General features: G+C 39.1%; 1 protein-coding gene across 1 annotated transcript in view; it reads left to right on the forward strand.

Moving 5' to 3' along the window:
* The window catches only part of itfg1 (integrin alpha FG-GAP repeat containing 1), a gene marked incomplete at both ends in the record, with an annotated part of 108,565 nt that overhangs the window by 53,072 nt on the left and 39,818 nt on the right, over positions 1 to 15,675 (forward strand). The window contains 2 exons of the mRNA XM_083900565.1: positions 8,147 to 8,297; positions 9,110 to 9,218. Of these exons, the coding sequence (XP_083756691.1) occupies positions 8,147 to 8,297; positions 9,110 to 9,218 (260 nt within the window). The remainder of the gene's footprint in view (positions 1 to 8,146; positions 8,298 to 9,109; positions 9,219 to 15,675) is intronic.

Raw genomic sequence — 15,675 nt, forward strand, 5'->3', positions numbered from 1 at the left:
GCCACGTGTGTAGCCGTATGAGGTGAGAGGAAGCTAGGTCACAGATGGAGGCGAACTGAACTTAAGTGATTTCTGTGGCGTCTCCTTCTATGACAGCAAATCACAATGTGCCGTTCTCTGCTTACTGCTGATTACTGGTAATTATGGATTCGACTGATGAGAACCGTCAAGATGCACTTTCAGATGTCACAAGTGTCTCTGGCAGACTGCGAATCAACAATGCGATAGGAAGAGCATTTGGAAGATTTTGCGCGTCTGTGTCTGAGCAGTAACGGAATAAAGACCTTTCCCTCTCGGTGTGCGCTTGTGTACACAATGCAATCTCTCTCTGCAATCTATCTGATTTAACTCAGAGTTGGGTACCCGGTCAACGCACCGTGCTGGGGTTAGAGGTTCCGAGTGTGGCAGCTGGTCGTAGCCCAGACAAGAGCCGGGTAGTTTCTGTTGTGCACTTAAAATTACCTGAAAATTCAAGGTATTTGCTATTTTGTTTTGTTTAAATGTCTTTGATAAGAAAAAGTTTTACTTTATTGTATTTTGCTTCCTGTTACATTCTGCCACCATTGGCGTGTCCTTCCTCTACCAACATTTTCATACATTTTAATAATATTAACAATATTTGTCCTACTGCTACATAATCGAAATGGCAATGGTTGAGCATACACTCAACATTTTGACAATTTTGAGCGCATCATACAGATACGTGCTGTATTGTGCACTGTGAACAATATACATACACAACATCTGTCTTTCTTTCCCCACCCTTACTGTTCTGCTTCTGTCACTGTGTTGTTCTTTTTTCCTACCCAGTCATCAAAATGCACAGATGGACAATAACCGCTGTTACACTTAACTGTCCTTGATGTGGCTTGAATTTACTCTCACATTCAGATTTGGCCAGGACAAATATAAGTCATGTAATTTATTGATAATTAATGATGATGAAGGAGCTCTATTTATTCCAAGCCGCTATTCTTCGTAAAATATGGAGGCCACTGTGCTTTTTGAAGCTTTGGCCAGATTTGTCTTTTGTAATAGCCGTCAATAATATGGTAATAAAAATGAGTTGCGGTTAACTTAACAGTATTGTAATCTTGACCTCTTGCATTGAAATTAGATTTAATGTGATGAACTCAGAGTTCATCACATTGAAGGCCCATTAAAGTGTAAGTCAAGAAAACACCTCAGTCATACAGAGTAGCAATTAATGTCTGTGGTTATGTAAGACGCAGTGCTCTTAACCTTTTTGATGCTGTGAAGAAATTCCATTACATAAAGTTTTAGTGTTGCTTTGACTGCATATGCATATGTTTCTCCATCAGTATGCATCCCGACCAAGCAGCTGCTAAGAGCTTAGCAGGCTGTTGCCAGGCAATGCTATTTAAAATCTGTCCCTCTCTGTATTTTAGCTCTGTAAGGCAGCTGTGTTTGCCTCTTGGTTTTGTTGCTATCACCAGGGTGGAAACTGGAGTAGTTGAGGGCATTTGCCGTGTTAGTCCTGTACAATACTTTCTTTCCAACGTGCAGCTTTTTAACAGGAGACCGGTTTGGCCGTTAATGACTTTTTGACAGAGGAAAATTAAGTTCTTTTCAAGGGAGATGATCAGTAATAGCGTCATGAAAGAACTGTTTGCTATTTGATGAGTAACTTAATGTAATGTTACCACTAATGATCAAAATCATCATTCCAAATCTATTATAGAAAACGTCAGCAGAAATGTGTACGTATACTTCATATTCCTAATAGTCGTCATGTGTTGTGAGTTTGTGCATCTCTCCCCATTCAATATAATTTGATATAAACAAGATACTTTTTTCATTGAAAAGATACGAGTGTAATTTCAATACAAATGAATAACACAAATCTATCACTCTTACCTTCAAATAGTAATTTAATAAAAGGCCAGAGAATTTTAGGAATTCAATTTGTTTGGTTTTCTTTCTTTTCATTTTATGACGCATGAATGATTACAGAACTACCCATTTGTGTTAACTCAGGCACAGGAAATGAAAAAACATTAAAAAAGCGATTGGACACAGTTCTGTGAGTTACCTCAGTGTGCAAACTCTTGAGGTAATATCTCAGTAAAACAGCATTTCTGAGACATCTGCTTTCTCAGTTTGTAACGTCTTCACTTCTTTAGCCAAATCATGACTTGAGAAATGACTCGGAAGTGAGACATATGCTCGCAAGTAAGCTTGCAAAAGTTCCTATCACGGAAAAAAAGAGTCAGGCGAGAGTTAGTCGTGAGGAAAGCAAATACAATGTATTATTATTATGCTCTAAGGAAGGAAGTCTGCATATTGATGTAGATTGATCTTTTACTTTATAGCCAATAACTGATTTGTTGTTGTTTTTTTAACACATAGTAACCACCCTGGTTATTCTTATTAATTTAAGGAGTCATCAAGGACATTAAATCAAATTAAAAAAAAAAAATGAAATCCAGAGAACCAGGTCTGGGCATTGTCATGAGTTGAGATGAATGTTAATGTCATCATGCTAACATGTCCACCTTTTAAACTTTATTTGATTTATGATAAGAATCACTAAACAGAGCGTTCACCTGAAGTGAATGGAAATGTCATTCAGTTTGTTTTGCAGGTAGTCGGCAGTTTGACAAAATGAAAGTTTAACATGACATTGTTAAGTTAAGATGTTATTGTTGTCTCCTTGCTTTTATTGATTTATTTTCTCAATACTGGTGTGTTGAATTTCATGGCGTTGCGTCTTTGTTTCTCTTGTTTTTCTCCCTGAGTATCCTTGTGTTTTTAATGGTGCTATGTAATTATTGCATTATTATGTTTTGTTTTTTTTATCTCAGATTCTCCATTATTCAGCCAAAAAGCCAACTGTTTTCAAGAACCTGATTGTTGGGAGCCTTAGGCCTGTTGTAACATTCCAGTACAAACCACATGAGAAACGACGTCAACTCAAATAAAGGGAGATTTTTCTCAAGACAAAGGAAGTCCTCCAGGGATTGGCTCCTTAGCCAGAACTAGCCCCAAATTTGCAAGTTAATAATCGTCAACTGCTTCATATTTTTTCTCATTTTATACTATCTATTTTTGATCATTATTTAATTATTACAAACAAATGATTGTAAAAATCCTTGTCCCCCAACATGATGGATGGGACGATGTCGTAAAATGCAAATTCCTAACTTGATGTGCAGTGTTGTGAGCAAAAAGACAAATGAGGACAAAGAAAGGCAAACACGCCAGATTGTGATATGATGAAGCAGCCATGGAGGAAAACATGAGTGATGGCAGGCATATTGTGTTTGAGGAGTGACACAACCAATGGATGTATTTTGACTATGATTGTGTGTCATGGCCTCCGTTCATCGCGACAGTGGCTCGCAGAATGAGAAACCGCATCGATTCTGGGTCGTGACAGCATATCGCCGTCTAACTGTCACTTACTCAACGAGAACCTAGCCACTACACGTCTTCACTCACCTTTTGTCTCACTCACTGTCAATCCGTCAATAGTTTGCTGACTAGTTACATCTTAATCTTAATCATTGCTATACCTGTGGTGTTGTCCATGTATTGCTCAAATATACATCAGCTTATTTTGTGTTATACAGTTGTATGTTTTTGCTCATTTGAGCAATGGGTGCGTCCAAACAGAGGTGAATTAATTCCAACAATGACGGTTGCAGGGATGCCCAAGCTGCTATGAACTCCTGTGCACAACGCAGCCTCTTGCAGGTATATGCACAGATCCAGCTGAAACTATGAGGCTGCATCTTTGTGTGGACAGCAAATAACTTTATGGAACATGCAAACAAAAGGTAAATAGTGTTGCACCGTCAATGAGAAGTGCAGGAACATTTTTGGTTTAGTTTGAAACTGTGCAAGGATGAGTTTGAATATCCTGGGCTGTCAAAGTCTAGATAATTAAAGGGTGTCTGAGTCATATAAGAGTTCTAATAAAAGCTGAAATTCTCACCTATTGTGTTTCATGTCTCGATTTGAAAACAAAGAAACTTGCATTGCCCCCTCAGCACCCAATAGCAGGAGATAATAGATGAGAGGAAGCAAGAAAGGATCAGAATGGCATCAGTGACGAGGTGAGCAGGTTAGCATAGGCTCTCAGCATGGGGGCACTGTATACTGAGATGCAGAGATGAATGGATAGTGAACAGTAAAGGTTGACAGGTAACAGTGGTGTCTCGGAGGTGTGGTAGAGAGGAGGGGTTAGGGTCGGCTGCCTAACTCGCTGGTCAGCCCTCCTGCCAGCCGACTGCCCCTCTACAGGCCAATTAGAGGGGAGGAGGATAGAGCTAGCAGCACTGGAAGGACTCCCCAAGGTGCATACACACAAATACACACATCAGTGCTGACCAGTTCATGCAATAACAAGTAGATCCCAGACACACATGCACACAGACATTAGTGCACAGACAGGCTGAAAGTGCTCCAAAGTTTGTTTTTTGCTATGATTTAGTCATTTTGTGTCATTTTTAAGTTTCAAGTGATGATAAATTAGCCTTAATCACTTTAGCGATCAATTAATACATGTTTGTTCTGTGGCTTTAGGTATGTCGATTTCTGCAGGTCGTTTGATTGTTCTGTTGACTTTTAAGGTCCCCAGAGCATGGAGACAAACGATTTTGGTAATCCCATGCAAGTCCTCCACCATCACAACTCTGAGTGCAGTGTCTGAAAAAGTGTTTTGTCTATAGACAAATTAACTCTTAATTAAAGCACATTCAGGAGAGATCTCTTAATGGCAATGGTATTAAGTCAATTAGAGAGAGATAATAGGAAGCAAGGCATCGTCATTCTCATGCGTTGCCTCATTGGGAGCTAAAAATTGATTGAGGAGGCTTTTCATTGCGTTCTCTCTTTTCTTAATTTTGTTACATTTGTCTTGAAGTATACTCAATAATTAGTACATTCTCCATCAAATCAGGACAAAATTATAGATATAGGATTATAATTATTTTCCTTTCGTGTTGTGGCAACTGCTAAATGCTGTATACTCTGCTCCAGTAAACACTTATCCAGGTTTCAACTCTAGATGTGTGTCTTCTAGAATGCCCACGTTAATGATTCACCTCATGACCTTGAGTTCTTCTACCCCATCACCCCCCCACCCCCCCGGGAGGTTGTCTGGAGAGAGGTTGTTTTGAATCCTAACAAAGGACAGCTGAAGGTTTATTCTGCAACATTGAATGATTTGTTCCTCTTCTGCACATGCACAAAGTCACACCGTTTAACAAAAAAATACACTGTCACGTAGGAAGAGTTAGAGGCGAGGCAGGTCCTTATTGACAAGCAGCCACACTCCCCAGGTGCTGCACTATTAATGTTGTGTCTTTGGAGAAGGGAGGAAAGTTCCAATGTAGGTCCAGTATTGATGGATTTTCACTGACTGACCTTTAAACAAACCTCCAGCTAATAAAGGTATAATCACAGCAGACAAAGTCAGTTAAACAAGCACAAGACACAGATATCCAGAAGCACAAGGACAGCTGCTGAGAAAATTGTAAAAAGTGACTCTATTTTAATCTGTGTGCCTGAAGCATTTACTTTAGGAGTTAATGAAATCCCTGCACCTTCCTGTACATTAATACAGATGTTATAATGACAGCAGCTGTATCTGGGTCTCCCCACGGAATGAACATGTGTACATGTTGAGTACTTTTTCCTCCTCAGTTGGATAATGCATTGGAAAATGACAAAAAAAAAAACTTGAACGTCAAGGTTTGATCATGTTATACTGCACATGGGAGAAGAACACATGTCATTTCCATTACAATGTATGCTGTATTTAATAAAAAAAAAATATTGTTTTATATTTCGAGCAAGTGCAAAAACATGACTAATATTATAGGGTGTGTCGCACAAGTGGCACAGATGAAAACAGTCCTCAAAATGCAGGTTGAATGTCTTTTATTAAACCCTAGAAAAGAAGAGCAACAAAACTATCAATTTTGAAAAAAACTTGCCCCCTAAAACCATTGCAGAGGCTTACAAATTATTTCAAGGACCATTTGGACGACTGCTGAAGCTCGTTGTTTTTAAAACATCACAAGTGTGCATGTGTGTGTGTGTTTGTAAGTTTAATAAATTGAACCTTCCAGTTAACCAATTTTATGCTGGTTGTTTCATGTTGTCTGGTTTTTTTCTTTTATGGTGGACACAATAATAAGATTGGCTTGTTCTGTCACATTGTATCTGTCTCTGTTTATCATCCTGCAGTTTCAGTCGGCATCAACGTGTTATTAAGCAATATTTATTACTTCACGTGTTTTTAATGTTGTGCTTTTATGCACCATGTTCCACATTTTCTGTCCTTGTGACAGGTGAGCATTTTGCCGTTATGTTGCAGTTTTTTGTTTTTTTCCGACACCACCTCACACATTCTTTCAAATGTTGAAAGCATGTGTTCCCATCAGACTCATAGCTTGGGGCGTGCCTTCACCTGAGCTCCCAGGTCAGCACGTAGAGAAGCACAAAAGAGTTATTTGAAATCCTGAGAGAGAGAGAGGGGAGAAGAAGAAGGAGGGGTTTCAGGCCTATTTTATTTTTAGTTGCCTTTCTCCTGTTCTAAGAACAGGTACAGGGCCAATCTCCAAAGACAGAAAGACACATAAAGGAGGAGGATTTATCCAATTTCCTCACAGTTACAAAGGGAGATGTAACAAAGACTGAGCACATTAAGTACAGGCAGCAAGTGGAGAGAAAATGTTACTTACTGTTACCAACTGCTTAGGTTTATTTTTCATGTCAAGTAATGTCTTACTCCTTACTTGTTTTACTCCTAATTTAACTATTTTAAATCTATTTACAGTATATGTATGTACAAACCATTTGATGCATTTGTCTGGTAGAAATACACATGTTGTTAGGTTTTGGCTGTGTTTTCTTTCTTCTTCTTAGAGAAAGAATGAAATAACCCATGCTATGAAAAGAAAACTGTGTACTGTGCCATTAGGTAAAGTCTCTTGTGAGTGTCCTGTACCAGAAGTTGCAACACAAAGAAATGAACACCTGTGTTGTGTCATTGGGAGGCAACATTTTGTAGTTTGCTGTGAAATATGCAAGTGCCATTTAATTAATAAAGACACAGTAAATTCCACAAGGTTTAGATACACTGTTAAAACACTGTTGTACACTCTACTCACCCATAGACTCGATGCAAAAAGTGAATGTAGTATTCCGGTTCTGCCGAGGACAATTTACAAGTAAAAACATGTATTGAATAGCCACCAGGGGGCGACTCCACCGGGTGCAAAAAAAACGAGAATTCATATTCTTATGCAGGATGACAACGGTTTGGCACTTGTACTGACCTTATTCTGAATTTATTGACATCCGCCGAGGAGATATATGTTTTCGCCGGAGTTTGTTTATTTGTTTGTTTGTCTGTCTGTCTGTGAGTAACATAACACCAAAAGTCACGGACGGATTTAGAATTTTCAGGAAATGTCCGCAATGGGACCAGGAACAAGTGATTACATTTTGGGACGTTTGTGATCCGTCGAGGGGGCTGAGCTATTTTGGCTGAAGTCTGCGCTCCCCGAGTGCTTTTCTAGTTCAGATTAGGATGTTCATATGAGTTGCAAGAGGAATATTTCATTCTTATTCTGGTTTAACATCGTCCAGTTATGATCCACGTCTGTTACCTCCACTCCCACAAAAAAAAAAACTCCATTAGGACGTTATAATGCAGCTAAAATCTGATTATTGCTTACTCGGGTACAACAGTGATAACATTGTTTTACAGGTCAGTGTCTTCCAATGACTGTTATAATAATTGGGTGATATTGAGAACTTAGCTGATCTCTGTGGTCCAAAATGAACATTTTACCTCAGAATTAGTCGAGCAATGTCCTCCACACAACATGCTGACAGTGTCAGTGGGTTGAATTTCACTGATAAACTGTCATCAGCCGATGACATAAACATTCTGCATTTGCTGAGGTAGCACCCTGCTGCACTGTATGTCATTAGTTTTCATCTTTTACCAGTGTCCATTAGGATGCCACATTTTGTAGTCCTTGGATTTTTTTAATGTCTTCATTTGCAGCTTTTGTTGCACACTTGTGCAAGTTATGACTGATAATCAATAGTGGCACATTGGTATTAATCTGTGTAACTCAATTTTCTCTCCCTCTCTGCCTCATAGTGGTCAGCAGGCCTTCTTATTGGAGAATGTTCCCTGTACAAACATCAACTGCCACAGCGTCGGTCGAATGTTCCACATCCACTGGGACCAGTCCGATTTGGGAGCCATCCAAAATGCCGTTATGGCGACGTTCTTTGACATCTACGAGGATGTGAGTACATTTTGCTGACAGAAGCTCACAGAGTACACAACAATACCTGATTTGTCTAATGTAGAAAGTAGAATATGCTCCTTTTTTTTCTCCTCCAGTGATATAACCAGAAACGTTCCGTCATTTTCCTTTCATTCTTAGAAAAAAAAATATTCCAGATTTGATTTGGACTAAGAATGGGATCGTGTTATGTTCAGTTTAGTGGCTGCTTGTATTCAGCAATTCAGTTAAAAGCACACACAGCAGATTTTGTGTGTAATCCTATTCTGTTCCATCTTTGCCTGCTATTGTATTCGCAAGACAAAGCACTTATTTATCTACTTTGTATACTCTTGTGCTGCTCTGTTTCTGTCCATACATGATGTTATTATGATTACCACATGGATTTCTATTATTTTAAAGATTGGGCATAGTCGCTCATATATGAAAACAACACAGAATAATGCAAATACATATACACATACATGTGTACTTTTTCATACATGAAGCATGAACGCTCCAAGATTCTGAGGAATAACACTGTGCAGCTTGCTTTATCAGGAACTAATTATTACTACTTATGTGGTCTGTTGAATTTAACTCTCTCTCTCTCTTCATCTCGCTCTCGCTCTCTCACCCACCCAGGAGACAGACATTTTGAATGGTAGAGAGAGAGATAGTGGTGAGAGGAGAAATGAGGCAGAATAGAGATAAGATAATGCTGTATCAGTCACCCAGGATGTTAGAGGGATAAAGATGTACATCAGAAGACATACACACACACCCACCATGCTCTCATTGTCCCTTATCTATATGCCTGTCTTCATTTGCAGGGTATATTAGACATGCTGGTTCTGAGCCAGGCATCGGGCAAAAATGATTTGATCATCCATGCCTTAAAGAACAATTTCGAAGCTGATGCCTACTTCGTTAAAGTGATGGGTAAGTGGCTGATTATCCCAATGTGCTTATTTCCCTCCTTTCACATAACCCAAGGCTGTCCTCTCCCCCTCATAGTCCAACTTTTAACTGAAAATGAGCAGCTTTTTCTCGAAATCAGATGGTTAAGATGCATTTTTCTGTCATATTATTTAGATTTACTTTTGGAGTTTTTTTTTTTTGTTTGTTCTTTTCCAGCTTAGATTAAAATAGCCAAGGTCAGCACAAAACTGCTGTAATAAATGCACATTCTCCCAAAAGGTCATGTTGAGCTCAGCTTCAGATTTAATCCCCAGCCTCTCGAGTAGAAGCAATTGTTGGCTACAGCTTGAAAATGGCCATGTGGAAGTTGTTGGAAAGGACAAGGCTTTATCACTATTTGTATTAAATTGCATTTCTTTTATTTCTCTTTTTGCTTGCTATACTTTATGTGTTTGGTAGCTCGTTTTCCAATTTGATGGCTGGTTATTCTTTTACTGAAAATGTTGTAAAAGTTCAGATTTGTTATACCTCTAGGAAGTGTTCAGTTAATAAATTATGATGACTTACTATTTTACGAAGCACGCGTGTCTGGTGCATGTCTCGTGTAGCCGTGACATCCAGAGGTTCAAAGTCAGACTGACATCTTTATTGCACATTTTTTTGTTACTCTGTCGTCCTCCGTGTGTAATCTGTCACTCTCTGCTTTTTAATCGTCTGATAAAGGCATCAGAATGCCAAGAAAATAAGTTATTCTTTCATTCCTCCTGTACTTATCGTCTTTGCAAGGAAGACAACTGAATGTTGGATAATGTGCAGTTCGCTATCTTCCACACACAAATGATGTCTGCAACTGTAGATTCAATATCTGTTCTCAAGGTTCGGAAACAGTTTTTTTGGCACACTGCTTTTTTCAGTCATTACATTAGATAGTATTTTTCTTTGTTCTATACTGTAAACGTGTCACTAAAAAATCATGGCATGTTTGGGGATTTTTTTTTTTTTTTTTTTTAAATCAAAATGCTGTTACAGCGAAGGTGCTAGTTACATTTTGTGGAAAGCAAAAAATAGTTCCTCTCTGGGATGGGCCTTTGCACAGTTTAATCTGTCACTCTGCTTTGCTCATTAGTAGGAAATGTAGTGCTGTTAATTTCTGTTTCAGCACAGTTGGTGAACAGTTGTTGTGTCTTTTGGGGAGAGATGGGATGCACTGAAACACACACACACATGCAAAAGATGCACACTCATAAATCATCGCCGTGCCCTTGTAAACACACCAGCATACGACTTATAACACTTACAGTAAGTGTCAATGTTCTTTATTAATTTCACAAATTTTACTTGTCTTATACAAACAATACTGCCAGAGAAACAGTGTATGATATTAGTTCTCATTAAATAACCATGGGGTGATTCAAGGCATTCCAATCCACGGCCTGCACATATAGTCCATAGCATATACAACTATGTACAATACACATGGGTCACAACAATGATTGGTTTCATAAACCAAAACAAATGACAGAAATCGGCATAGTGAAGTAAAGTCATATATGGCATTTAGCAAAAGACGAGTGCAGGCATCCCAGTAAGTCAGAAAACAGTGGGCTAAATCCCAATGTTCTCCTAAAATTCTTGATTGTTTTACACTGATGCTTGTAAATGTAAGAAAAAAAATGGCGATGGGTGTGAAGCCATCACAAGCTTTGTTATTAGTGTAATTCTTTGGCAGCTAGTAGTTAGGGCAGTTCAAATACACAACATCGTTATTTTAAACTCTTTTTAAATCTATAAGACTTGTAGGATTTGGAAATTGCAGTTTAAGTCCTGTGATGTTCACTGCTGTGAGTGAGATGGGCCTCCTAAATTGAGATGTTTGAGACGCTTTTTAAAGTCTAAATATAGCACAAGAATGTGCTGACAAATTGTCAGTATCATGTCATGTCATGTATATATGTATATGTATATATGTGTGTATATATATGTATATATACACACATATATATAGGTATGTATGTGTACATGTATATACACATATATATGTATATGTATATATATGTATATCTGTATGTATATAATGTCCTGTTTTTAATATTTTTTACTGGCTTGTTTTAATGCTTTTATCTTTTTAACTCTGTAGCACTTTGAGATTTGTTGTTCAAATGTAAAGTGCAATGTATAATGTACATATACATACATATGTACATACATATATAATATACATATGTGTGTATATGTGTGCATATATATATACATATACACACATATATGTGTACATAAACATGTATATATATTATTTTATAGATCAGTTTACTGTGCTTTCAGTTAATGTAACGGCCACATTCTGTGCCGTATATGTCTGCGACCTTGACTCATCCCATTTGCACCTGCTGTGACTTGAATTCCCTTTGTGCCTTCTCTCTCTCTCTCCCTCGCTCTCTCTCTCGCTCTCTCTCTCTCTCGACACTGCTGTTGATTTGTTATCCATGTTTTGTCTCACTGCAGCGAATCACAACTAAAAACACTCGGATACACCTGCAGCCATAATGCCAATTTTGTCCCGTCAATGCAAATAGTGTCAGCTCCCCTTCATTATATTTCAGTGACTACATTTTTATCCATAAATATTTTATATCTGTTCACTGTTGAATTTTCTATAACTTGCTGACGAGTGAGCAAACGACAAGCAATCAAAATGAAAACGTGTTGCACTCTTTCGACGTTTCATTTATCTCCGTCGTGGATGTAAGCTCAATTGCCCGTTTATAGACTTGCACCTTATGTAAGGTAAAACCCCTAGGTGTATATTATGGATTTTACCATTGTTTTCTGCCAAATGTGTTAGCAAAGCTGACGGTGAATATTTTAGATTCATATTCTGACTTGACACATTTTTGTCAGCCAGTGATGCATCAGTGCATCTGATCCAGTCCTCTGTTCTGTAATGTGGATCCTGTTTTCTTAAAATGCCATCTCTCAACCCTCCCCTGAGCATTATCGAACAACACCCACTGAAGGATTGACTTAGTGTCGCTCCAGGTGTATGTATGCGGAATAAATGACTGAAAGCTAAGAGCTCACGATGCACACAGACTTCCTGCGATAAATCCATCTCTGGCTGGCCTCAGACGGCATTCTTGCCTCTCTCCTGACAGAGGCTTGGACTCTTGCTGGGCTTTTCACACTAAGATGACCTGAGCCTGTACCTGTCTGACATCTTATCCTACTATGGGGCCTGCATGCCATAGTTCACTCACGGGTGCATTCCATCAAGACCCTTACTCGCCTCTGTTGCCATAGGAGCATATATTATTTATGAGCAGACGAGAAGTATTTGAGCGGAGCTGAATTCAAGTTGAAGTCTTGGCAGCAGAGAAGCCGTTCTGTAAAAAATACATATATATCCTGAAAGCTGAGGAAAAAGCATATCAGCCTTGTTTGTCATTTTGTTTTGACACTTCCTTCAAGAATGGCTCCTCTCAAATTTTTGTGTCCAGTTGCACTTTAGTTTCATCCCTGTCAGGTGGTTTGATCTTTTGTTTTTGCAAAAACGTATTGCAGCATTTTGCGTAGAAATAGGTGTCCACATCACTTACATTCATCTAACATTAATCACCTAATGTTGCAGAATAAATTCTAGTTTCAGTATGAAACAATAATGATATGCTGCCTATTGTTTTATTGAATGAACTGACCACAAAGTGCCAGGTATATAACCAGCCTACTCGCAAGCCTCCAAGGATAGCAATGTCTCTGGTCCGCTAATTGGACCCAGACTGAAATCTAGGTTATGTATTAATATGACATGTTATACAGACATTAATAGTGCACACAAGATAAAGTACTAAGATACTGATAATGCCCTAATTTCACTTTAGGCGCACCAAGAGGTATGATATTCATGGTTCAGACTGAGATATCTCAAAAAAGAAGTCATGGATTGTCATGGAATCTAATACATGCCACGATACCTAGTCCAGATTACATTCCAATCCAAATAATGGCAAGATATTCCCATTAATCTAAGCTGTGCATCATGTTGTATGCTAAATAGCAATACTTAGTATGCCACACATGCTGATGATAAAATGGTGGCATGTTAATTCCGAGCATGTTAACATGCTGTGTGGTTGTTGGTTGGTTGTCAACCTCAAATTTTGCTCCACAGGGAGGTTAACAGCACAGGATGGTGGCAGGTATAAGAAAGAGGAACACACTATTAGGAGAGCATCATTTTAAATATGTAAATACAAATTGTTGGTGTAATTTAAAGGAAGTGTTTTGTTAATCAACAAACTGCTATACATGTTTCACACACCGGTGAGTTCAGCTTGCTTGGGTGGTGGTTGGGGTTGAACTCACAGGCTGTCTGTGGTACATATAGACGCTGTAGCTGCAGCAATGGTGGCGTAGAACACAGATGGCAAAGTCTGTTGATTAATTAATGTGTCAGATGAAGAGCTGGCTTCTCCACAAATCACATTTTTGTATAGACGTCGCAGAAAAGACAACGTGAGCACACCACAGTGTGTTGTTCTTTAATTTAAGTAAATCAAAAATAAATAAGCAGCGTTGTTATAGTGCAGGCATGTAAAGAGCAAGACATTGACTACTGGAAAAAAACTACAAACAACACTGAAAAGAAGAGGGGTCATGGTACACAGGATTAATGAGCTCCAGTAATCCAGTGTTTCCTACATAATGAGCAGAGTACAGAGTTACTGCTGCCAAACTGAGCAATCAGAAGAGCAAAGCCTGTGCAAGAGAGAGGAACAAGAGCCTGATGGTCACTCTGGCAGAGCTCCAAAGATCCTTTGTGGAGATGGGAGAATTTTTCAGAAGAGGAAACTAATTCTAATTGGCATGTCTGGTCTCCTCCAGACACATCGCTTCGAGAGGAGGCCATCATGTTCAATTTTGGTTTCAGCAGATCAGAATATCTTGTTTCTCCCAGTAAGATCTGCAGGTGCGTGTTTTGTGTCACGCACGGAGCGTGTGCTTGTGTCTGTTCTCCTTGCCATGAAGCCCAGAATGAAGAGGAGCTGTAGAAGAGAACCTCTGGAGGTTTCTGCCACTGCCTTACCATACAGGACTTTAATGAACGGAGGAGGAAGGTTTTACTTCAGTATGAAGGGACAAGTGATACGGTTGAGAATCATTCATACTAATTTGTAGATCAATGGAGGCTGCTTTACCAGTGTTTGTCATTATATTCATGAATCAACCTCCATTTCAGGGGAGTCTGTTTTTGAAAATAGTTTATTCATATTAGTTTGCACTGTTGCTGGTAGTGACGGTCCACCTATATCAGTGCCTTGCCAACTGTACAATGAATGGTCAATTTTTTTTTCCATTCATATTAAATTAGATATTTAATTGATAGGAAATGCCAATTAACAAGAAAGCAATGCCCTTATATGGCCTGCTGTTTAGCTGATTCTGCTCTATTTTTTCCTCAGATATATTCACATTGGCTTTGGGTAAATTTTACATTGTAATTAAAGTGACCATATGTGCTATATTAGGACATAAGACAGTGATGCTGAAGTGGTTTCTGGGTGCACAGATGGGTAGAGAATTGCTGCCACATAGGGAAGAATTGGTAGAGATCATTAACTCCAAATGTAGAAGGATAAAATGAAGGGCTGTGAGGTCAGTGGGATCGCCACGCAAGCCGAGAAAGTAACTGTAACACTTTCTGGTTTAGGTTAAGGCTAGAGTGAGGCTCCAGTACAACTCTGTGTAATGTCTTCTTATGTCGTGTAGATCCATGCAGGCATGCATTAAGAAGATGAAGAGAAAGACAGACAGGCAGCAACTGTACGAGTTGATTAGTTTACGGCTGACTTATTAGGATGCAGATTAGCTGCATTCAGAGACATCTGTGAGTTTTTCTCAGGCCCACATACCTGCTTCTTCTCTCTCCATTCCTTACCTCCCCTTTCTTTCCTTACACTGATACGAAATCCTCTTCTTCTTCTTCCATATTTTCTCATTAAGCCCCTTCATCTCCTACCCTCTCTAACCCTTTAGCGTGTTATTTTACCCCACTCTCATCGGTCCCCCTGCCTTTACTCAGCCTTCCTAACCTCCCGCTTCCTCTTTGCCTCTCCGTTTGTGAGTCAGAGACGTCTTTTATTCCCTCTCTTACTTCTTTCAAATGACAAGGAGGGGATTTACATGAAGTCTGTGTGGCTGTGTCGTCCGAAGGAGGATTTGACTGGAGGCAGCATATTCAGATTGGTGTGAATACTCATTCTCTGCTGCAAACACACTAAGAAGGGCTTAGTGGGAGTGCCTGCTGCCATGTTTGTCACAACAGCATTCTGTACCACTTGTGTTGACAGTTTAAGATGTAATGGCTGTGCCTGCAAATGTGACCTAAAACAGGAGAGCTCATACAGCATGCATATATTACAGTCATTTTTATTCAGTACCAACCGGGAGCAGCAGTTTATGTTCCCTGTTTAAATGTTCCCAC

Source organism: Microchirus variegatus (assembly GCF_963457635.1).
Source record: "Microchirus variegatus genome assembly, chromosome: 14".
Taxonomy (NCBI): Eukaryota; Metazoa; Chordata; class Actinopteri; order Pleuronectiformes; family Soleidae; genus Microchirus; species Microchirus variegatus.